This window comes from Sinocyclocheilus rhinocerous, unplaced genomic scaffold (assembly GCF_001515625.1).
Source record: "Sinocyclocheilus rhinocerous isolate Xijiao unplaced genomic scaffold, SAMN03320098_v1.1 scaffold219, whole genome shotgun sequence".
Taxonomy (NCBI): Eukaryota; Metazoa; Chordata; class Actinopteri; order Cypriniformes; family Cyprinidae; genus Sinocyclocheilus; species Sinocyclocheilus rhinocerous.
In genome coordinates this window covers 95,479-118,019 of record NW_015666166.1, presented here as the reverse complement: position 1 = coordinate 118,019, position 22,541 = coordinate 95,479, and the positions used below count along the sequence as shown (strand labels likewise).

At 37.5% G+C, this 22,541-nt stretch overlaps 3 protein-coding genes across 3 annotated transcripts in view; 1 reads left to right on the top strand and 2 right to left on the bottom strand.

Moving 5' to 3' along the window:
* The window catches only part of LOC107731822 (NADPH oxidase 4-like), a 15,424-nt gene extending 12,615 nt beyond the window's left edge, over window positions 1–2,809 (bottom strand). Inside the window, exons 1-2 of the mRNA XM_016543005.1 lie at window positions 2,715–2,809; window positions 2,440–2,524 (exon numbers count right to left, since the gene is read on the bottom strand). Coding sequence (XP_016398491.1) covers window positions 2,440–2,524; window positions 2,715–2,756 — 127 coding nt within the window. The 5' untranslated portion in view covers window positions 2,757–2,809. The remainder of the gene's footprint in view (window positions 1–2,439; window positions 2,525–2,714) is intronic.
* A 652-nt stretch (window positions 2,810–3,461) lies between these two features.
* Window positions 3,462–4,733, bottom strand: LOC107731811 (NADPH oxidase 4-like). Its single transcript, XM_016542991.1, has 3 exons — window positions 4,607–4,733; window positions 4,388–4,483; window positions 3,462–3,566 (listed from the first exon to the last, which is right to left on the bottom strand). The coding sequence occupies exons 1-3, from the start codon at window positions 4,661–4,663 to the stop codon at window positions 3,462–3,464; spliced, it is 258 nt and encodes an 85-aa protein (XP_016398477.1). The 5' UTR covers window positions 4,664–4,733.
* Window positions 4,734–7,591: 2,858 nt separating this feature from the next.
* LOC107731810 (glutamate carboxypeptidase 2-like) lies at window positions 7,592–18,584 on the top strand. The gene is made up of 18 exons (XM_016542990.1): window positions 7,592–7,784; window positions 8,598–8,703; window positions 9,521–9,707; window positions 11,240–11,341; window positions 12,069–12,194; window positions 12,313–12,499; window positions 12,575–12,668; window positions 13,156–13,241; window positions 13,334–13,453; window positions 13,547–13,629; window positions 14,550–14,613; window positions 14,780–14,847; window positions 14,916–15,004; window positions 15,124–15,214; window positions 15,318–15,582; window positions 17,004–17,085; window positions 17,266–17,358; window positions 18,162–18,584. Exons 1-18 carry the CDS (start codon window positions 7,703–7,705, stop codon window positions 18,346–18,348), a joined length of 2,112 nt encoding a protein of 703 aa, XP_016398476.1. The 5' UTR covers window positions 7,592–7,702; the 3' UTR covers window positions 18,349–18,584.
* The last annotated feature ends 3,957 nt before the right edge of the window (window positions 18,585–22,541 follow it).

The window sequence follows — 22,541 nt, the reverse complement described above, 5'->3', positions numbered from 1 at the left end:
ACTGAGACAGGAAATGGGGGGGGGGGTCACAGACACAAGATAAAACCAGCTGGGAATCCCTCGGGATATTCCTGTGTTCTAAACACACACACACAGACACACACACCTGTTGGCCAGTAAAGCCGTCTAGCCTGTCAGTGCAACATTAGACGGAGTTACTTACCAGGTCAAAATCTCAGACAGCAACATACCAGTGTTATTTTAGTAGCTGTCGTAGTTGTTATATATATTTTGAATTGGCCTTCATGTTGGTTCATGTTCTGGTTATTTTGACCCAGAGAGGATTTTCTTTCTCCAAAAAATGCTAGATAATGTAATCTCAAACTTACTGACTTTGCTCACATGGGGTATAACAACTTCTCCAAAAAAAAAAAAAAGTGGATAATATTTGTATGTTTTGGGGATTTGGGCATTGTGGTGCTCAGTCGAAATGGCCAAAACATGCTTGTAAATCTCTCATTATGCTATATTATTATCAAAAATTGGATTCAATCTTTTTGTCAATTTGTTTTCTAACGCAAGTTTTTATATTTCTTTTTGAAACTGATTGATCATAGGCCTCGTTGATCTGAGCTTATGCACCTCATTTTTGAGTGAATATTAATATACTACAATAACTAAAACTAGAATAAAAATTATATATATATACATATAAAACTTATATTTAAAAAATATAAAAACACACAAAAACTGTAACTGAAATGAAAATATAAAAATGGGTCCCACTTTATATTGTGGCCCTAATACCTGTGTACTTACATAGTAACTAGATGTGTACATAGTATGTAACCACAGTGTAAGTACACATTGGTACATAGTATCTACAGCTCTAATGTTTGTGTAACTACACATATTTAACAACCCACTGAATGGTATGTGTAAGTACAAATGTGTAACAGGACATTAGTAATGACACTTTTTGGTAATGAAAGTACAAATGTGTAACAGGACTAACAGCATTTTTTGGTAAAGAAAGTGTTACACTTTATATTAGATTTATCATGTAATTACTCTGATGTTACACAGCAGCGGTCAGTAAGTTAGGCTTTACATATAAATTGTGGTTGGTGTCCAGAATGTTACACTTTATATTAAGTGGACAGTTCCTGAGGAGTTACCATGTAAGTACACTGGTATTACAGTGGTGCACCAACTCCACCAACTTGAGATCCAACTCCTCCCACTTTATATATCCCTAAACCTACCCATCTCCACCCCCTGGATCCCATTTCCACCCCTAAACCTACCCATCTCCGCCCCCTGGATCCCATTTCCACCCCTAAACCTACCCATCTCCGCCCCCTGGATCCCATTTCCACCCCTAACCTACCCATCTTCCACCCCCTGGATCAAATTGTTCCAATTACTCTTATACATATTGCTGTTACAAGATGTAGTTATATATGTCCTGTTACACATTTGTACTTACACAAACCATTCGGAGGGTTGTTACATGTGTGTAGTTACAGAAATATTACAGCTCTAGATACTATGTACCAATGTGTACTTACACTGTGGTTACATACTACGTACACATCTAGTTACTATGTAAGTACACAGGTATTAGGGCCACTTAATATTGACTTTTTTCCAGTCAAAAGTCACCAGCCTTTTAAAAAGTTGCTTGTAAATCTGTCATGATGCTGTATTATCACCAAATCTTGGATTCGGTCTTTTTGTCAACTTGTTTTCTTTCAATTAGCACAGATTTTGTACTTATTTTTGGAAGTTTTTGGTTGTAGGCCTCATTAACCTGAGTTTATGCACCTCAGTTTTAGAGTGAAAAAAGCTTAATTTTTTATATTTTATTTTAAGTTAATTTTGTTAACTATTTTATTCCCAGTAATGAATTTTTTTTTTATTATTGTTTTACTTTACTATAATAATGCAACATACACACATAAATACACACAAAGAGTGCTTTCAGACAGACTAGTGACTCAACCTAAGTAATCTGTTCTTCCTCCCCCGTGAAGCGAGTGTAATCTGCTGTCTGTCTGCGTGGTCTTTCTCATTGTTCTGGAGTCTGTTTGGTCTGTTTATGAACCGTCTGATGCATACTGTACAAAAATGGCAAGAGCTTTCTCAAAATGACAAGTTGCATCTGATTTTCTGACTTCAAGAATTAAAAATCATGTTAAAAACGTTTCCAGGCTGCTACAATAACGTTTCTGAGGAAGTAGAACAAAATTTGTAGGTTCTTGGCATTAAAGTTTGATCTTTAGACACCTTACAGCAAGTAAACTAGATATTTTGCAGCATAACTGTTCTCGGTTTTCAATTTCAACAAGCAAACTGTGGCTGGTCACTTCATGTCAGTCAGATGCTCTCTTCCTGTCTATGTGTGTGGAATAAGCTAGCTGAGCAGACTATGCTGAAACAACACAAACTATGGTCGCTATTGAGTGTTTCTGATCTGATCACAGATCAGTTTCTCACCTGAGAAGACGCAAATTGTGACTCCACATGCCACATGAAACGTCTTACTCTTATCCAGCAGCCGACGAACACGTCTACCGGTCACCTGACAGAAAGAGAAAGAGTCAGAAAGTCAAAACAACCCTCATTCAGCATGGCAGCAACATGTCTTTGAGTCTTTTGACATCTTTACACTGCAAACGCAGCATCTGAAGCAGCATATATGCAATGTGCATTTATGCGACCGCACAGACTTGGCATAAATGCATAAATATACGAATTTCTCAAAGTCTCACCCGCTGAGATCCTCGGAGGAAGGTAAGCAGCGATCTGCACATTGGCAGCAGCACCAGACTGCAGTTGAAGTTTAAAACGGAGGCCGACGCTCGACTGATGCAGAGACCAAGCTGAAGAAACACATACACATGGGTTAGAGCAAGTGTTTTTACACTTTTTAATGCCAAGGACCCTGAAAATGACACGAAAGATGCCGTTCCTGAAATATAAAGGCAGTCATATATTTTAAAACTAATTCATACTGTGTGAGAATGAAAATTAAAATAACATTTAAAAAAATTCAATCATGTTGCGGGGTATTGGTGTATGTGTGTGTGAGTTGCAGTGGCATTTGATCATTGTTTCCTGTACAGAGGTGAGCGAGTTGTTACACGCCTGTTCAGCTCTATACAGAAACACAACAGCCCTGCTACATATGAAGGATTGCAGCTCACACACACACAGAAGTTTAAAACGGAGGCCGACGCTCGACTGATGCAGAGACCAAGCTGAAGAAACACATACACATGGGTTAGAGCAAGTGTTTTTACACTTTTTAATGCCAAGGACCCTGAAAATGACACGAAAGATGCCGTTCCTGAAATATAAAGGCAGTCATATATTTTAAAACTAATTCATACTGTGTGAGAATGAAAATTAAAATAACATTAAAAAAAATTCAATCATGTTGCGGGGGTGTTGGTGTATGTGTGTGTGAGTTGCAGTGGCGTTTGATCATTGTTTCCTGTACAGAGGTGAGCGAGTTGTTACCCTCGGAGGAAGGTAAGCAGCGATCTGCACATTGGCAGCAGCACCAGACTGCAGTTGAAGTTTAAAACGGAGGCCGACGCTCGACTGATGCAGAGACCAAGCTGAAGAAACACATACACATGGGTTAGAGCAAGTGTTTTTACACTTTTTAATGCCAAGGACCCTGAAAATGACACGAAAGATGCCGTTCCTGAAATATAAAGGCAGTCATATATTTTAAAACTAATTCATACTGTGTGAGAATGAAAATTAAAATAACATTTAAAAAAATTCAATCATGTTGCGGGGTATTGGTGTATGTGTGTGTGAGTTGCAGTGGCATTTGATCATTGTTTCCTGTACAGAGGTGAGCGAGTTGTTACACGCCTGTTCAGCTCTATACAGAAACACAACAGCCCTGCTACATATGAAGGATTGCAGCTCACACACACACAGACAGTGTAAAACTGCTGCAATTGTCCATTTCTGGCATAAACGTGTAAAAGTCTTAGCTAACACAAGTGTGGTCTGTTTTCGGAGTGTTGTGTGTCTCTGTGCAGCATCTTTCCAGGACATTAAACAATAACCTGTGACAACAATTACCCTGATTCACTTAGGAGTGTTGTGGAATCCTGTCCATCTTACAGCAACACACAAAAACACAAACATCATCTGTACATACAAACACACACACACACACACACATCTCATACTGTAAAATGCAAACACACATAACTCAAACTCTACAAAATAACACACACCTGTCAAACTCATATCTCAATGGCTACACACAAACACAAAGGTTAAAGTCTAAAACAAACTCAAAATATATACATTACACTATAAAAAATAAACAAACTTTATCATCTCTAGACGTACAGACCTTTAACTCACACACCCTAAACTTGAAAATACAATTTGACACATAAACTCAAGTTCTTACCCCCAGCATCTTGTGTAGATAATAATACTGCGCTCCGCTGAAGTACAACATGAATGTTTTCCAGAACAGAAATACATTCACCGCAATCCAAACCATCTGCCCAAAACAATAAAAACACAACAATCTAACTGACAGCATCTCAAACTCAGACAACTCGATGCACGAGCCAGAATGGATACTGTGACAACAGTAAGCGGTTGAGTGAATCTCTTCTCTCACCGTGATCAAGTGTTTGGGTCCTTCATTGGCCCTCCAGCTCTTCAGCGCGACGCTCATGATTCTCTCGCGCTCGCTCTACACGCACCGCGACGCTAATCCACGGACCGCAAACCGCCGGTGTAGTGCCGAAATTTGCAACCTGCCAAATTATGCACCCCCTAGTACTGGTAGGTTTAGGAGTAGGTGTGGGGGAGGGGTTAGGATTAGGGGTGGGGTTGGGATTAGGCAATCAGGTAGTGACTTCAACGAGGGGGTGCATAATCTGGCAGGGGTGCAGAATTCGGCACAATACTATTGGTGCCGTGACGTTTATCCCACCGGCTTCTCCGGGACTCCGCGTGCCGCTCATGTTCCATATCACGCGCCTCCCACCAAACGCCCGGTTTGGGACCTCGCCGTGACTGACATCCTGTCGAGTGAATCCTGCTGTGGCCAGTTGCAAACTGCTTATACTAGTCTTAAAAGTTAGACACCTAATTTTTTTCTGCAAGACTGGTCATAACTTGTTAAAGTCAGTTACATAAAAACGCCCTGATATCAGGGCACGTACATCTTGGAGACGTCTATTTGATGTCTGCAAGACATTTTGACAAGTGTTTGCTCATCTGCAATACCTCTATAGGACGTTTCATATCAGATGTCAAACAGACGTTTAGAAGATGTCTTTAAGATGTTTATGATTTAGAATGTGTGTAAAACTGACATCTTAAAGACGTCTGTCAGATGTTTGTACACAGCAGATGCTTTCCAGATGAAGCCATCTTTAACAGACATCTTGCAGATGTACATGATTGATAAAATTTGAATCTGAAAAGTTATACTGATAACCACTTGGTTAACTGCTAGTTAGTCAAACTAGTTCTTAAGACACAGTCTTAACGTGGAGACTATGTTTATGCAACTGGCCCCTGGGTAATAAAAAATAATGAGTGTTTTCTACTACTTCTAATAAAAAATAACATTAGCTTTCATTTATAGAGCAAATACACAAAGTGTTTTTATGAACAAAAATTGTCTATCTAAAAAACCTGTCTATCTATCTACTTTTCTGGTCAGGCTTTCTTAAGGCAACATTAAGTCTTGATGATTTTTTTATCTACTTAATCTAGTTTTATAATATTTATTTACTTTTAACATGATAATACATATAGAATTAGGAATGAAATACTTTCTGAAAGCTAAATTGAGGAGTAAAAACACTAAAGTCGTCTTATTATTTACTTGGGATATGGGGTGCCGCAAGGATCCGTGTTAGGCCCTCTGTTATTTTCAATAAACATGCTGCCACTTGGCAACATTATTAGAAAACATGGAATTAGTTTCCACTGCAACGCCGATGATACCCTGTTATATATGTCATCGCGACCAGATGTAATTTCTAAACTGTACAAGTTGACAGAATGTATTAAAATCTAAAGATATAAAACATTGGATGACCAGTAATTTTTTCCTATTAAATTCAGACAAGACTGAGCCTGAGGTATGACTTTTTGGACCAAAAACCCGCACACAGAATCCCTTAGAATACAATTTGCAACTAGGATACTATGTCATCATCTGCAGTTAAAGACCTGGGTGTTATATTAGACAGCAACTTATCTTTCGAAAATCATATTTCATATGTTACAAAAACAGCCTTCTTCCACCTCAGAAACATTGCTAAACTACAGAATATGTTATCTGTTTCTGACACATAAAAGTTAGTTCATGCATTCATGACCTCTAGACTGGATTACTGTAATGCATTAGCCTACTAGCTGGTTGTCCTGCATCTTCAATAAACAAGTTAAAGTTAGTCCAAAATGCTGCAGTTAAAGACCTGGGTGTTATATTAGACAGCAACTTATCTTTCGAAAATCATATTTCATATGTTACAAAAACAGCCTTCTTCCACCTCAGAAACATTGCTAAGCTACAGAATATGTTATCTGTTTCTGACGCATAAAAGCTAGTTCATGCATTCATGACCTCTAGACTGGATTACTGTAATGCATTAGCCTACTAGCTGGTTGTCCTGCATCTTCAATAAACAAGTTAAAGTTAGTCCAAAATGCAGCTGCTAGATTTCTTACTTCTTTTCAAGACTTCTTTGTTAACTTTGTATCTATTTTCTTTTCTTTTTGTGGCTACTGAAACTTTATTTATTTATTTAAATTGTATTTTATTTAAATACATGTATAAGGACCCAATCATTTGTTTCTTTGAGGGGTTTAAGTAGCACCCTGGTGTCGGATAAAATGAATCAAACATGGGCCAACGGCGCCATCTATTGCTGAGCGAGTTTCAGCGTCGAAGTGTTTGGCTCTATTTTTATTTCACGCATCCAGCTATGTGACCTGCCAGTACACCTGATTAAAACTAAGAAACTGAACAATAACCCCCCACCGCCACGACAACCCGCATTCCTCAACTCCAGGAGCGCCTTTTCGCGATTGAGCAACGCAGCTGCGGTCCGGCCAACATACCGCTGTTCTCCAAACGACGACAAATGAATTCAGTTTATGGACATTTACACTGAAATTCTGTTTTATGAGTCACTATGTGCACGTTTGTACATTACGTGTGTGAACTACAGACAACTGAACACAGACTGAACCGGCGATGTCCGATTCGCCAACTTTAGAATCATTCTTCTGAATCGTTTCATTTTAATGATTCGATGGAATCCAATCAAAGCGGTTGCATGTCAGCCACTTTTAGAGTAGCTGAATCAATGTGATTATTTAAGAGTGAAAAATAGACGTCTCTGAAAACAACACCAGTTAAACGCGAGTGTTCTGCTCACCAAACTGGTTATCAAATGGTCAGGGTTTGATAGCTTAGAAGAGTTTTGGCCATTTTGGGAGAACAAACCAGATTAGTCTAGCTTAACTAGGCTAGTTTGTTTTCAGAAGGAACGCGTAAAAAGCTGCACGGCAACTTTTATTTTGCTTAAAAATCAAGCGAATTGGTGAATAATTTTCACTCAAATGAACCAATTCGCTGCAATGAACAATTGAATGAACACAAGCCAGCCAAGACCCGCCTACATTTCTCTCCTTCTAGAACTAAGTTAGTCCGCCAACTTTCAACGCGTTATGTGCGGCGCTTAACCAAATGGAATCTGAGGATAAATTAATCAGCTGGATCTGCCGGTTAACGGTTATTACGGCTTTCTTCTTGATTGGCTTTATTATTGGTGAGTTCCTCTACCTTTATAAAAATATTTATAATTATCTGCAATGCCATACTGAAACTAGTCCAGTTGTATTAGACTGTCCACTGCGCATAATTTAGCCAGAAGGTAGTTGATAAATTTGTTAAATTTGTCAAAGTTATTAAATACTGGGACCCTTCAGATTCAGCATTAACTCGTGGATTTATTTGCTCTTCGTTGCTTATGGTCAAAAACACATTCAGGTGTTTGATACCTGTTGGTTTCACCTGTCCAGATCTCACGCGCTGCATTCCACAGGTCTTGCAATGCCTTCAGGACAGGTGTGACTATACTGAGACCCCATTTACTTCTTAAGGTTTTTATTTTGGATATGAATGTTTACACTCTTGAAGAAGATAATTATGAAGGAGATATGAAGAAGATAATCTTGAAGAAGAATGATGTGTTACACAATTATGGGAAACCTGAAAATATCAGAGAATTTTAACACTTTCTAATCTTTAAAAGTAATGGAAATGTATTTTTTTCAATGTCATTTTTTCTATTAATGTTCGGATATTAAATATTGCATAGAATGCGAATGTTTAACCACATCTGCATGGACAAAGTCATGGAAATTCATTCAATATAAGTTGTAGGAACCCTGAATGTTTTGATCGCTTTATGTTCATTGTTGTTTTCAAAAATACTTTATTGCATTTGTGATATTGGACACTTTTAGGCAATTACCTGCCAGAATTCATAATTTCTTGCTCCTGTGCAGATTAATCACTAATATTTCTCAGACGTGGTTTGGTGTAACAGGTGTCTGTTTCTCACAACTGCTGTTCTCAGGTTGGTTTGCTCGACCTACTACTGTCAATCATGGACATGTATCAAAAAGCTTCCTGCACGACTTTCTAGATGAGATGCAGGCAGAGAATATTAAACACCATCTCAGGTGGGAAAACGCTGCCTAGCTGTTTACATGCCCTAAATAATTTTATATATATATTTATATTTTAAATAATCCTGACGTTATTGAATGATATTATTAAAGTAGTAATTCACCCAAAAATGAACATTCGCTGGAACTTTACTCAATCACAGGCCATCCAAGATGTAGACAAGTTTGTTTCTTCATCAGAACAGATTTGGAGAAATGTAGCATTACATCACCTGCTCACCAGTGGATCCTCTGCAGTGAATGGGTGCCGTCAGAATGAGAGTCCAAAACATCACGATAATCCACAAGTAGTCCACCCCACTCCAGTCCATCCACAATATTGTTTTCTCCAGTGTAAAAGTGGTCTGATCTTAATCAGGAGAGAAATCTGCACAGAGCAAGCACCGTTTACAAGCCAAAAACACTCCTAAACAAATATGTGGGTGGATTTTGATGTGAGAGGAGACCTTTTTCACTGGAGGATGCGTTATTATGGATTATGAACAGTTTGGACAGTTGTGTGGATTATTGTGATGTTTTATCAGCCGTTTGGACTCTCATTCTGACGGCACCCATTCACTGCAGAGCATCCACTGGTGAGCAAGTGCAATTTAATGCTGAATTTCCTCAAATCTGCTCTGATGAAGAAACAAACAAGCTTGGATGGCCTGAGGGTGAGCACATTTTCAGCCAATTTTCATTTTTGGGTCAACTATTCCTTGAAGTGCATATCTGCTGTGCATGCCACTCTCAAACATACAGCCGGCTAACCTAGTTGTCCTCTCCAGATCTACAGTATGTCTGTCATAATTCATGTTTCTCACCTAAACAGGAAGTTGACAAGGCTGCCCCACCTGGCTGGAACGCAGCAGAATCTGGATCTGGCGGAGCAGATCCGGGCCGAGTGGATGGAGTTTGGGCTGGACTCAGTGGAGCTGGTGCCGTACGATGTGTTGCTGTCATACCCAAATAAAACAAACCCCAATTACATCTCCATAGTGGACCACCTGGGAAATCAGGTACATACTGACAACCAGAACCCAAACACACACAAACAAGGCTTCTTCTTGGAGAATCTGAAATTATTAGTGACTGTATACACTTTCCGGATCAATCAGTATTTGCATAAAATATAAATGAAGTCTTAATTTGGGCAATTCTTCTGTAGATATAAAGGACATCCTTCCTTCTAGTTGTTGCAACAGACATTGCAAAACCCTTATCCGTCAACCAGTAGTTTGCATACTCTATGAAGTGCACTTAGTTTGCAAAACCACATGCACTTCTTCAGACCAGACACATCTGCACTCTTTTAGAACAAAATTCCATTTGTTTAAATCCTCTTATAGAACTAAGTACTAAGTAGACTAAGTAGAACTAAGAACTATAGTATATTCTCTAGTTCTTTAGTAAACCGTCTGTGTGCTTTCAAGACACCAAAACAATGATCTGAGGAACATATAACGTGACTTTTTTTTTATCCTGAAAGCTACTCAAGACCCTTAAACAACCAAAAATGGTTCTTCGTTGCTTATGGTCAAAAACACATTCAGGTGTTTGATACCTGTTGGTTTCACCTGTCCAGATCTCACGCGCTGCATTCCACAGGTCTTGCAATGCCTTCAGGACAGGTGTGACTATACTGAGACCCCATTTACTTCTTAAGGTTTTTATTTTGGATATGAATGTTTACACTCTTGAAGAAGATAATTATGAAGGAGATATGAAGAAGATAATCTTGAAGAAGAATGATGTGTTACACAATTATGGGAAACCTGAAAATATCAGAGAATTTTAACACTTTCTAATCTTTAAAAGTAATGGAAATGTATTTTTTTCAATGTCATTTTTTCTATTAATGTTCGGATATTAAATATTGCATAGAATGCGAATGTTTAACCACATCTGCATGGACAAAGTCATGGAAATTCATTCAATATAAGTTGTAGGAACCCTGAATGTTTTGATCGCTTTATGTTCATTGTTGTTTTCAAAAATACTTTATTGCATTTGTGATATTGGACACTTTTAGGCAATTACCTGCCAGAATTCATATGCACTCTTTTAGAACAAAATTCCATTTGTTTAAATCCTCTTATAGAACTAAGTACTAAGTAGACTAAGTAGAACTAAGAACTATAGTATATTCTCTAGTTCTTTAGTAAACCGTCTATGTGCTTTCAAGACACCAAAACAATGATCTGAGGAACATATAACGTGACTTTTTTTTAATCCTGAAAGCTACTCAAGACCCTTAAACAACCAAAAATGGTTCTAGATCATGAAGAGGGTTCAAAACTGAACCTGTAGAGTGTGGGTCTGTTGTTTCTCTCATGACATCAGAAGATTTGGTGTGTGTCTGTGTGTGTTTTTAAAGGAGGTCATTTATCTTGTCACTGGTGAGGCTGCGAGTAACGGCTCAAGCATGGTTGCCATGGTGACAGGTTAAAGTCCATGACTGTGTCTATGGATGTTTTATAGTGATTGCAGTGCATAATAAATAATAATATAATAAATAATAGAGGTCAACATGTCACTTTCTTTGTCTCAGCTCTTTAACACCTCTCTGGCTGAGCCGGTCCCTGAAGGTTATGAAGATGTTACCGATATCGTCCCTCCTTATAGTGCTTTCTCTGCGAAAGGACAGCCAGAGGTGATGCACACATAGCCAAATACTACTGACATGAAGATGTTGCCGATATCGTCCCTCCTTATAGTGCTTTCGCTGCGAACGGACAGCCAGAGGTGATGCACACAGCCAAATACTACTGACACATGCTAATTTACAGTCAACAGACTGTTTACTGTCTCAATGCATGATCCTGGGCTTACTGTGCTGGATTAATCAGTGTAAAACGTTTGTCTTTATAATATTACATCCAATTTATAACTTATACTGCTATTTAAAAGTTTGGCGTCTGTTTCAAAGTAATTAATACTTTTATTCAGCAAGGATGCATTAAATTGATCAAAAGTGACAGTAAAGACATTTATAATGTTTCAAAAGAATGCTGATCTTTTGAACTGTCTAATAATAATAATAATGAGAAATGTTTCTTGAGCAGCAAATCAGCATATTAGAATGATTTCTGAAGAATCATGTGACACTGAAGACTGGAGTAATGATGCTGAAAATACAGCTTTGATCACAGAAATAAATTATATTTGAACAGATATTCACACAGAAAACAGTTATGTTAAATTGAAATCATATTTCACAATTTTACTGTTTTTACTGTATTTTTGATCAAATAAATGCAGCCTTGGTGAGCATAAAAGTCTTCTTTCCACAACATAAAAAAATATTACAGACCGCTTTTGAACAGTATTGTACTTTAACTTTACTGAAGTAAAAGGAATCAGATTTTTGTGAACTGTAGGATGAGCTGGTTTATGTTAATTACGGACGGACGGAGGATTTCTTTAAGCTGCAGAGAGAGTTGGGAATAAACTGTTCAGGAAAAATCGTCATCTCTAGATATGGCAAAATCTTCCGTGGGAACAAGGTGAGGTTTCCGTAGTTTGGACGTGATGTTTAACGAGTTACTTTATGTTTCACATAAGAAAGAAAATATTGTGTGCATGGAACGACGTTTGAGTGAACTAGTTTGCACGTGTTTGCAGGTGAAGAACGCGATGTTAGCGGGAGCTAAAGGGATCGTGCTGTTCTCGGACCCTGCGGATTACTGTGCGGACGGCGTGGAGCCGTATCCCGACGGCTGGAACCTGCCAGGAGGAGGCGCTCAGAGAGGAAACGTGCTGAATCTGAACGGGGCGGGAGACCCGCTCACACCTGGATACCCTGCCAAAGGTCTGTGCTTGTGCCACAGAGAGATTCTCCATGAGATTACAGTCTTGATCATTGTGTCTCTTGAATGTGTCGTAGAATACACCTACAGATCTAGTCTGGAGGATGCAGTGGGGCTTCCCAAGATTCCAGTGCATCCCATCGGATATCATGATGCGGTTCACTTGCTGCAGTGAGTCGGCCACTGCTAAAAACTTTTGAGACCAACTCTAATAAATAGAAATTATGCCATAAATATTATTATTAATATACAAAAATACTTTTTTTTTTAGGGAGCAATAGTATTATTGCAATAGTATATTTCTTTATATATTAAAATATATATACATTATATTTAATATTATATAGGAATAAAGAAATATATTTGTATTTATTTAATTGTTATAATTGAAAATCATTACACACACACACTTCTGTGGCTCTGTTGTTGTTCTGTAATGAACTCTGGAGGTCGGCCAGTTTGATACAAAGTCCTTTTGTTTGGGGAACCCATCTCTCTCTCTCACAGACACACACACACAGACACACACACACACTTAACAGGCTGTCTTTACATTTATGCATTTGGCAGATGCTTTTATCCATGTATGCATGCAGTGTAAAGTAAAAGACTAGAAAGTATTGATTCCTTATTGATTTTTGTCTTGGTGAAATTTTAGTAAAGTGCGTATGAACATCCACACAAACAATCAGGTGACCCGTATCTACAACGTGATTGGCTGGATCAGAGGAGCGGTGGAGCCAGGTGACATCTGCTTATCTGGTTTTATTTTGGAGTTGTGTTCACACTGTTTGAGAGTTTGTGAAGTTTTGTTTTATTCTGTTTTGTGTGTTCAGACAGGTACGTGATTCTGGGCGGTCATCGTGACGCTTGGGTGTTCGGGGGGATCGATCCGGTGTCAGGAGCTGCTGTGGTGCACGAGAGCGTGAGAGCAGCTGGAAAACTCATGAAGAAAGGTGTGTGTCGTCTAGTTTAATGCGTAACTGTACAGGTGTTTTGATCTTAGTCTTGTTTTTAATTAAGATGATCATTCTCTGTGTGTGTTTTAGGTTGGAGGCCGAGGAGAACGCTGATCTTTGCCAGTTGGGACGCAGAAGAGTTTGGCCTGCTGGGATCCACAGAATGGGCAGAGGTACTAATAAATGAATGAAAGAAGTAATAAATACAGTCAAATAAATGACTGACTGCATTAATGAGTCAATGAATTAACGACTGATTGAATGCATGCACAGAAAATAAATGAAGGAAGGAATCAGTGAATCATTGATTGAATGAATGAAAAAAACACATGAATGAATGAACCACTGAATCAGTGAACAAATGAATGAATGCTTGAGGGAATTAACAAATTACAGATGAATTAACAAATTAAATGGGACACTGAATGAAAAAAATGAATAAATGAATGAACAGTTGAATGAACAAAAGAATCAATGAATCACTGAATGAACGGAACGATTCACTGATTGGTTGATTGATGGAATGAACGAATGAACCATTAATTGAATTAGTGAAAAAATGCATGAATGGATGAATGATTCATTAACTGAATTAAATAAAAATGCATTAATCAAGGAATAATTTGAATGAATTAAAAAAAAATGCATGAAAGTTGAATTTAAAAAAACATGAATGAACGGCGGAATGAATGCATCAATGAATAAATGCATGACTGAATGAACACATTAATGACCGATAAATAAACGAATGAATGAATCTTTGATTGAATTAATGACAAAAATGCATGAATCAATGATTCATTAAATGAATAACTAAAAAATGCATGAATGAAGGAATAAATCATTGACTGAATGAATAAAAAAATGCATGTATGAACAAATGAATAAATGCTTGTCTGAACGAACAAATGAATGACTGATAAACAAATTAATTAACCTCTAAATTAATGAACAGCTGAATGCAAAAAAATGCATATTTAACAAAAGACTCAATGAATCATTAAATAAATGAATGACTGTTTCATTGATTGACTGAATGAATGAATATCCGTAATCAGTATCTCAGCATGTTGTTGCCCGTGTGTGTTTGCAGGATAATGCTAGAGTCCTACAGGAGCGAGCCGTGGCTTACATCAATGCAGACTCTGCTATTGAGGGTCAGTCTCACACACACACACACACACACACACACACAGACAGACCATTAGGAGTATCTCTGTGCTGTAAAAGCAGCATTGATCTCATCTGTAAGTATTCAGGTCTCTTGTTTAGATATTATGTGTGTGTGTGTGTGTGTGTGTGTGTGCGTGCGTGTGTGTGCAGGTATGTACACACTGAGAGTCGACTGCACTCCCTCTCTACACACTCTGGTTTATGACATCACCAAGAAGGTGAGATTCTATCCATCCATCCATCCCACTATATGAATGCAAGTGATGTTAATAGTGTGTTTCTGAAGGTTTCGAGTCCAGAGGAGGGAGAGGAGGGCATGAGTTTGTATCAGAGCTGGCATAAACGAGACAACTCCACAGAAAGAGATGCACCGTGGTAATGAAGAGCAGCTTCGGGATGATGACGATCATAATCATCTATAAGAACTGACTGATTACAGATACATGACATGGCTAAGAAACGTGTGTGTGTGTGTGTGTTTGATCTCTCTGTAGGATCAGTAAACTGGGCTCTGGTAGTGATTTTGAAGCGTATTTCATCAGATTAGGCATTGCATCTGGAAGGGCGAGATACACCAAAAACCGAGTGAGTGTGTTTGAGTACTTTAGACTTGCATCTATGCAAAGCAAAAAAAGACGTTACAAAGTTTTTAAATTGAGCTAACAACTGTTTTCCACCCTTTCATCAGAAAACCGAGCGCTACAGCAGTTACCCCGTGTACCACAGCGTGTATGAGACCTACGAGATCGTGGAGCGATTCTACGACCCGAGTTTCCGCAGGCTGGAGGCCGTGGCCCGTGTTCGGGGTGGACTGATCTTCAGTTTGGCCGATTCTCCGGTCTTACCTCTGGACTGTGTGGAATACGCCATGTCTCTCACTAAATACGCCAACAGCATTTACCAGCTGGCAGTGAAGCACCCTGCTGCCATGGAGCAGCACAGCGTCTCATTCGGTACACATACTCTCCGTAGACTGGAAAAAAAGATGGACGATGCGTCTCCAATTCCTTCCACTATACAAAAGCGAAGCCAAAATATCTCGGTATGGCCGCTGTCATCTTGCAAAAACGACCTCATTTGGAGCCATAGTTTGCGCAGTAGTGATCGTGAGGTGGAGCCGCGGTATCAAAGTACCGCCCAAACACAAGCTCACAATCATGACACCACACCCTGTTTTTATAGCATCAAATAACTAACTGAAAGCAAACTTATTAGAAAAACGAACACTTGAACATACATCAGCATGAAAAGAACTACCTAAAATGATGGAAACCATGTTTGGAAAAATTTAGTCAGTCACCTTTATTTGTATAGCGCTTTATACAATACTGGTTGTGTCAAAGCAGCTTTACAGTGTAAAACAGGAAAATAGTTTGTCAATAATGCAAGACGACAATAACAGAGTCATTTTGTCCAGCTAAAGTCAGTTCATTGATGATTCAGTGATCATTAGTTTTAGTTTGACTCGTGTCCCATTAGATGGGACATGGACGGGGCGGGGTTTATGACTGCAGCCAGACACCAGATGGAGATCGAAACGTTTTGGCTTCACTTTTTAGGACGTGTGCGGCACACTTGATACAATCCATCCATTTAGTATGCAAAATCAGAATGTTCACTTAAAAATAGTGTTCCATACACTTAAAAATAAAGGTTCCAAAAGTGGGTGATTCCACAGAAGGATCATTTCAGGTTTCCCAAAGAACCTTCTTAGAAGAACCATTTTTTTAACATTCTAAATTACCATTTTCCAGTATAAAGAACCTTTTGTGCATTAAAAATGGTTCTTCATGGAACCATAGATGCCTTCTGCCCGAGTCCCGTCGGATTGCATCGGCTGTGGAGATGAAGACCACAACTCCCATGATTCCACACTGTCACGGCGTCATCAAACTACGCCTTTGTCTCTTTGTTTATTTTGAATACGCGCCCTCTCCAGCGGCGAAAATTACATATTGTGCCTTTAAGTACTTTTATTTTTTAGTGTGCAGTGAATGGGTGCCATCAGAATGAGAGTCCAAACAGCTGATAAAAACATCACAATAATCCACAAGTAATCCACACCACTCCAGTCCAGCAGTTAATATCTGGAGAAGAGAAAGGTGTGCGTTTGTAAGAAACAAATTTATTAATAATGCGTTTTAATGGCATTCTGACGGCACCCATTCACTGCAGAAGACCCATTGGTGAGCAAGTGATGCAATGCTACATTTAATTTATTTTTTAGTGTGTAGGGTAAAAGTATGAGAATCGGGATGCAGTAGAACTCTTCTAATGAGATCATAACCTATGTCTGTTTTCATTCCAGATGCAAAGCTCTTGACTTATCTTGTTTGCTGTCAGTCAGCATCTTTCTTTATGGTTTATGTTCTAGATTCTCTCTTCTCTGCGGTCGAGAACTTCGCGGTTGCGGCAGGAGATTTTCATCAGCGACTTGATCAGCTCGACACCTCTAAGTACGAATGACACTAGGTTTTCAAACTGGGTTTGAATCTGTTTTGTTGTAGGTTTGGAATTGTATCACGGTGTTGATCGAGTCTCAGGGCTTTTAGCTGATGACGTGTGCTCCTGTCACATCTCACTGCACATGATGCCTGTTTCTTACACCTGTTATCTTATCTGTATCTGTCTGTCAGTGCTCTGGCCGTGCGGATGGTAAATGATCAGCTGATGTATTTAGAGAGAGCTTTTATTGATCCGCTGGGTTTGCCTGGGAGACCATTTTACAGGTAAACACAATCGGCCATTACATTGTGATGTTCAGAGACTCATTGACAACTTGTCAAGGTTTATTATAGTTAAGTAGAACTAAAACCATTAAAAAAATCATTACTAGAATGTTAACTGAAATAAAATAATAAAAATTTATTTTTTTAATTTCAGATAGTTGCTATATTTAGTTTAACAATGATGTACTAAAATAACTAAAACTGAAATAAAAATGTATAGAAACAACACAAATACACAACAAAATTACCAAAACTTTAACTAAAATGAAAATAGAAAAAAAAACATTGATTATTATCAATGCTGAAAACTGATACATTTCATTTTCAGGATTCTTTGATGACTAGAAAGTTCAAAAGCACAGCATTTATTTGAAATAGAAATCTCTTTGTAAAATTATAAATGACTTTCCTGTTATTTTTGATGCATCTTTGATGAATAAAGTATTAATTTCTTGATTTACTGACCCCAAACTTTTGAACGATACTGTACATCTATGGGACTTTGTTCAGTAATTGTATCATTTGTCAGGCAAAAATAAGACAAATTGCTTGAAACAGATGAGTTACACACTCAAGTTTAATGCTTGAGATCAGTGGTTTGTTTAAATGAGAAACTGCGCTTGCATCAACCACACGTTTTGCAGTATTAGAGCTCAAAAGAACACTTCTTCTCTGTTAAATGCCATATTTACGTTAGCTGTACTTCCATTATGACAATAATAACCACTCGGCTGTTAGAGATCACTTTAAGTACTAAATGTGTGTGGTAAGATGTTTGTCTTTTTCTCTCTCGTCTCTTCCAGGCATATTATTTTTGCGCCCAGCAGTCACAATAAATACGCGGGTGAGTCTTTCCCAGGGATTTATGATGCTTTGTTTGACATTGAGAACGCGGTGGACCCGCAGAAGGCCTGGGACGAGGTCAAACGCCAAATCAGCATCGCCGCCTTCACTGTCAACGCCGCTGCCGAGACACTAAAGCCTTTCTAGACAGCCTTCCTTTACTTCTGGATTTCAAAACATGCCATGGATACAGGACTACAACATGTCAGCAAAATAGTTAGTTAGTAGTTGTTTCCTCAAACGCAGCAACTACAAAAGGACTTGACATTCAGATCTGGCTCTCAGAAGCGAGCAGATACATTTTTGATATTCAAGGAATAGTTAACCAAAAAATTACAATTTGCTGAAAGTGTCCTCACCCTCAGGTCATCCAAGATGTTGATGAGTTTGTTTCTTGTAGAAATGTAGCATTGCATCAGTGTCTCAGCAATGGATGCTCTGCAGTGAATGGGTGCCGTCAGAATGAGAGTCCAAACAGCTGATAAAAACATCACAATAATCCACAAGTAATCCACACCACTCCAGTCCATCAGTTAACATCTGGAGAAGACAAAAGCTGCGTGTTTGTAAGAAACAAATTTATTAATAAGGCGTTTTAACTTCAAACTGTCGCTGATGGCACCCATTCGCTGCACAGGATCCACTGGTGAGCAAGTGATGCAATGCTACATTTCTCCAAATCTGATGGAGAAACAAACTCATCAACATCTTGGATGGCCTGAGGGCGAATACATTTTCAGCAAAGTCTGATTTTTGGGGTGAATTATTCCACTAAGCAGATGTCTTTCATCTAAAGAGATTTGCAGGGATGGCATTAATAAGTTAGTACACAATTTAGGACTTAATTCAATGTTACAGTTAGCAATCCTGAACCATAACCAAATTTTACAGTGTTGTATTTAATACAATTTCTTTGCGATGTCTGATCATTTGTGAAACAAGCAGAATTAATCACTGTTAATCATGAAAGCAACAGTTTGACCCGTCACTTGCATAAATTGTGGCATTGGAGCGAACTGTTTGCAAAACAATTTTTTGCATATATTGTCATCATGGAAAAATCTGTAAAACCACGAACACTGAATAAAACTGGTTGAATGAAAAATTTTCATTCATTTCAAAGTTGTAAAACCATTCTCATGTAAACTGTCATGTAAAATGCATGCTTTTTAGCAAATATTAAGTACAATTACCTGAAGTTAAATCAAATGATCGGACAGAAAGACAAATCTGAGAGTACAGTATAGTCGTTTCATGTTTACAGTAACATGAGACAGTGTCATAAAAGATCAATTCATCAGATACAAATAAACACTGATGTTTCACGCTAGTTTTCAGTGATTTACTGCACTTTTTCTAGTTGGATTTGAACCAAACCTGAGTAAGTCTACGCAGCATGTGTTCATGGATGGTTTATTTTCTCTTCTCTACATTCAGACGGACGTTTCCAGCTCACGACAGGAGTGAAATTGTAAGTCAAAGTGCATGACAAGAAATTGAAATGATGAGATTTCAGAAGGCTGTGAATCATCAGACAACCAGGTGGAATGGAAAAAGTCAACAAAAAAAAGTATATCCGTTTGTCTAGATCAGGGGTGCCCAAACTCGGTCCTGGAGGGCCGATGTCCTGCAGAGTTTAGCTCCAACCTGCCTCAACACACCTGCCTGGAGGTTTCTAGTACGCCTAGTAAGAGCTTGATTAGCTGGTTCAGGTGTGTCTAACTGGGGTTGGATCTAAACTCTGCAGGACACCGGCCCTCCAGGACCGAGTTTGGGCACCCCTGGTCTAGATGCTGACAGCACTCGTGTACTAGAGGAATTAACCAAATTACAGACAGCAAGACAGAGAGTAAACTCTGAATAATGATGGTACTTTACGTAAAGCACACAGAAATGATATCTAACTTAAATGTTTACATTAGAATTGCTTGACCAAATCGGTTTTATTGCCCTACTGACAGTTAATAATTCCGGTGAAACCGTTTAAGAAACAGACTTCAGTAGGAATTGATGCTGTATTGAATCTCTGACACCTTTGACAACAAGGCTGTGAGAGACTGTTGTGGTTATTAATTGTTCACCCAATGAAAAATGCATTTCTGCAAATGTACAGTGGACAAAAATATGCAGAATTCTTTTTTTTCTGATGAGTGAAACTAAATTATAAAAATAGCAATTACAAGTTAAGCCCTGTGATGTCATATAAAAATGAATCAGATGGCCTCAGCTTCAACACTTGAAAATAAAATTAGTTAGGTATCTATGCATCTGTTTGATATTTACTATATTTTTACCACTGATTATGTAATAATAATAATAATGCAGGATTGTTTAAATGCACTTCTATCCCTCACAGCATTTCATTAACGTCAAATTAAATAGTCTCATGCTCCTCCGACATGATATGATTTTTATGAACTCCAATTAAATAAATAAAATAATCTAATTTCGTTTCCTAGACCTGCAGGTTTCATTGACGTCCGCATCACTGATCACTGCTGTCTGTCTGTGAGAGTCTGAGCGCTTTAGCACTCACTTTCTCTCCGTCGTGATTCTCTGACTTCTCATTGGTCGGTTGAGGCTTTGGAGGCGGCCCAGACCATAGGCTCCGCCTTCTTCATGACTACCTCCACTTTGGTGACCATCATGTTAACAACACTCTTACTGATGTCAATTACCTATCAACCGACAAGATCATGAATCAATAAAATTGGCTAAATACATGTCAGAATCATTAACTATGTTTTGTCATGTGCCTCAGTTACAGGGACGAAAGCATTCAATGGATCATATCTAATGTGCGCACAGGTGCTTTTCTCTTCTTTATGCTGGAGCGCCATCTAATGGCTGCAATTCACACAATAAATCATAGACCAGAAAGCATAAATCCTATATTTATTATCGTTCTTTATAACCGTTTTCCACACTTTTTAATACTATAGTCATATAATCAAATCAAATATAAAAAACTGTTCATACGAAACGTTAAACAAACGTATTATAAGTTAAAATATATTTACTTTTTCTTCACTATCCACTTCAACTCATCCATTAAAAAACACATTTATGAATTAAAATGTCAGATTTACTAATAAATTCTTATATGGGAACAATTTATATGGTCTACCAGTGTTGTTTTTGTATCATTTATATACTATTATAGTTTTTATTAAAATTTTAAATCAGCTTTTATTTTCAATTTTAATATTTTATGTTTTTTTTTTAGTATTTTTCTTGTAATTTTTATTAGTTTTTGTTATTTTAATTTCAGTTTTAGTTTACTAATTTTAGTGCTTCAACATTTATGATTTTCATTTATAAATATATTTATATTTTATTGTAGCTTTATTCAATTAAAAAAAAGCTAGTTTTAATAGTTTCAGTTTACAATAACAACACGGTTTTCTTCAAAGTAATTTCAATCACATGTTTTTAAGATCATAAGAAACAAATTGAAAATAATTTAATTAGCAAAAGTGCTAAATTATCTGAAAAAAAGAAGTGTGATAATTAACTAAGAACAAAAACATTTTTGTTACTTGGTACATTAACTGAAATAAAATACATAAAAACTTACATTTACTGTATTTCAGGTAGTTGCCAAAGCAACATGACTCCTTTTCATTTAGTTTAACTTGATGTACAGAAATAACTCAAACTAAATAATAACTTATAAAGATATATAGACATATTAAATAAACTAATAAAAATGAAAAAAAACACAAACTACTAAAACTTTAACTACAATTAAAATAACAGAAAAAAAAAAAAAATAAACCAGTTTCAAAATATTAATAAAAATATCATACTATGTCAATGATATATTGTTGTTTAATGTCGTTTAACAGCAGATAAATGATGGTTCATGATACTCACGCCCCAGATTAATCTTCAGCTCAAACTCTTTATATCCCTCAAAGATCAGACGGATTTACAACTGCCGAAAAATTACACATCATTCATCAAACAACATAAGTACAGTAAATAATAAACAATATCACGAGACTGACAATGTCACAAGAAAACAACTGTCTGCTACAAATAACTTCAAAATAAAAACACATATATGTGACCCTGGAGCACAAAAGCAGTCTTAAGTCGCTGGGGTATATTTGTAGTAATAGCCAACAATACATTGTATGGGTCAAAATTATCGATTTTTCTTTTATGCCCAAAATCATTAGGATATTAAGTAAAGATCATGTTCCATGAAGATATTTTGTAAATTTCCCACTGTAAATATATCAAAACGTAATTTTTGATTAATAATATGGATTGCTAAGAACTTCATTTGGACAACTTTAAAGATGATTTTCTCAATATTTAGATTTTTTTGCACC

What these genes read in the sequence shown, in the direction of transcription:
- LOC107731811 (XM_016542991.1), bottom strand. Translation starts at nt 4,663, where the DNA reads ATGAGCGTCGCGCTGAAGAGCTGGAGGGCCAATGAAGGACCCAAACAC. An exon ending in GACCCAAACACTTGATCACG is followed by an intron (nt 4,484 to 4,606) that starts GTGAGAGAAGAG and finishes TGTTTTGGGCAG; the next exon opens with ATGGTTTGGATTGCGGTGAA. An exon ending in ATCTACACAAGATGCTGGGG is followed by an intron (nt 3,567 to 4,387) that starts GTAAGAACTTGA and finishes GTGTTTCTTCAG; the next exon opens with CTTGGTCTCTGCATCAGTCG.
- LOC107731810 (XM_016542990.1), top strand. Translation starts at nt 7,703, where the DNA reads ATGGAATCTGAGGATAAATTAATCAGCTGGATCTGCCGGTTAACGGTT. An exon ending in CTGCGAAAGGACAGCCAGAG is followed by an intron (nt 11,342 to 12,068) that starts GTGATGCACACA and finishes TGTGAACTGTAG; the next exon opens with GATGAGCTGGTTTATGTTAA. An exon ending in TGCAGACTCTGCTATTGAGG is followed by an intron (nt 14,614 to 14,779) that starts GTCAGTCTCACA and finishes GTGTGTGTGCAG; the next exon opens with GTATGTACACACTGAGAGTC.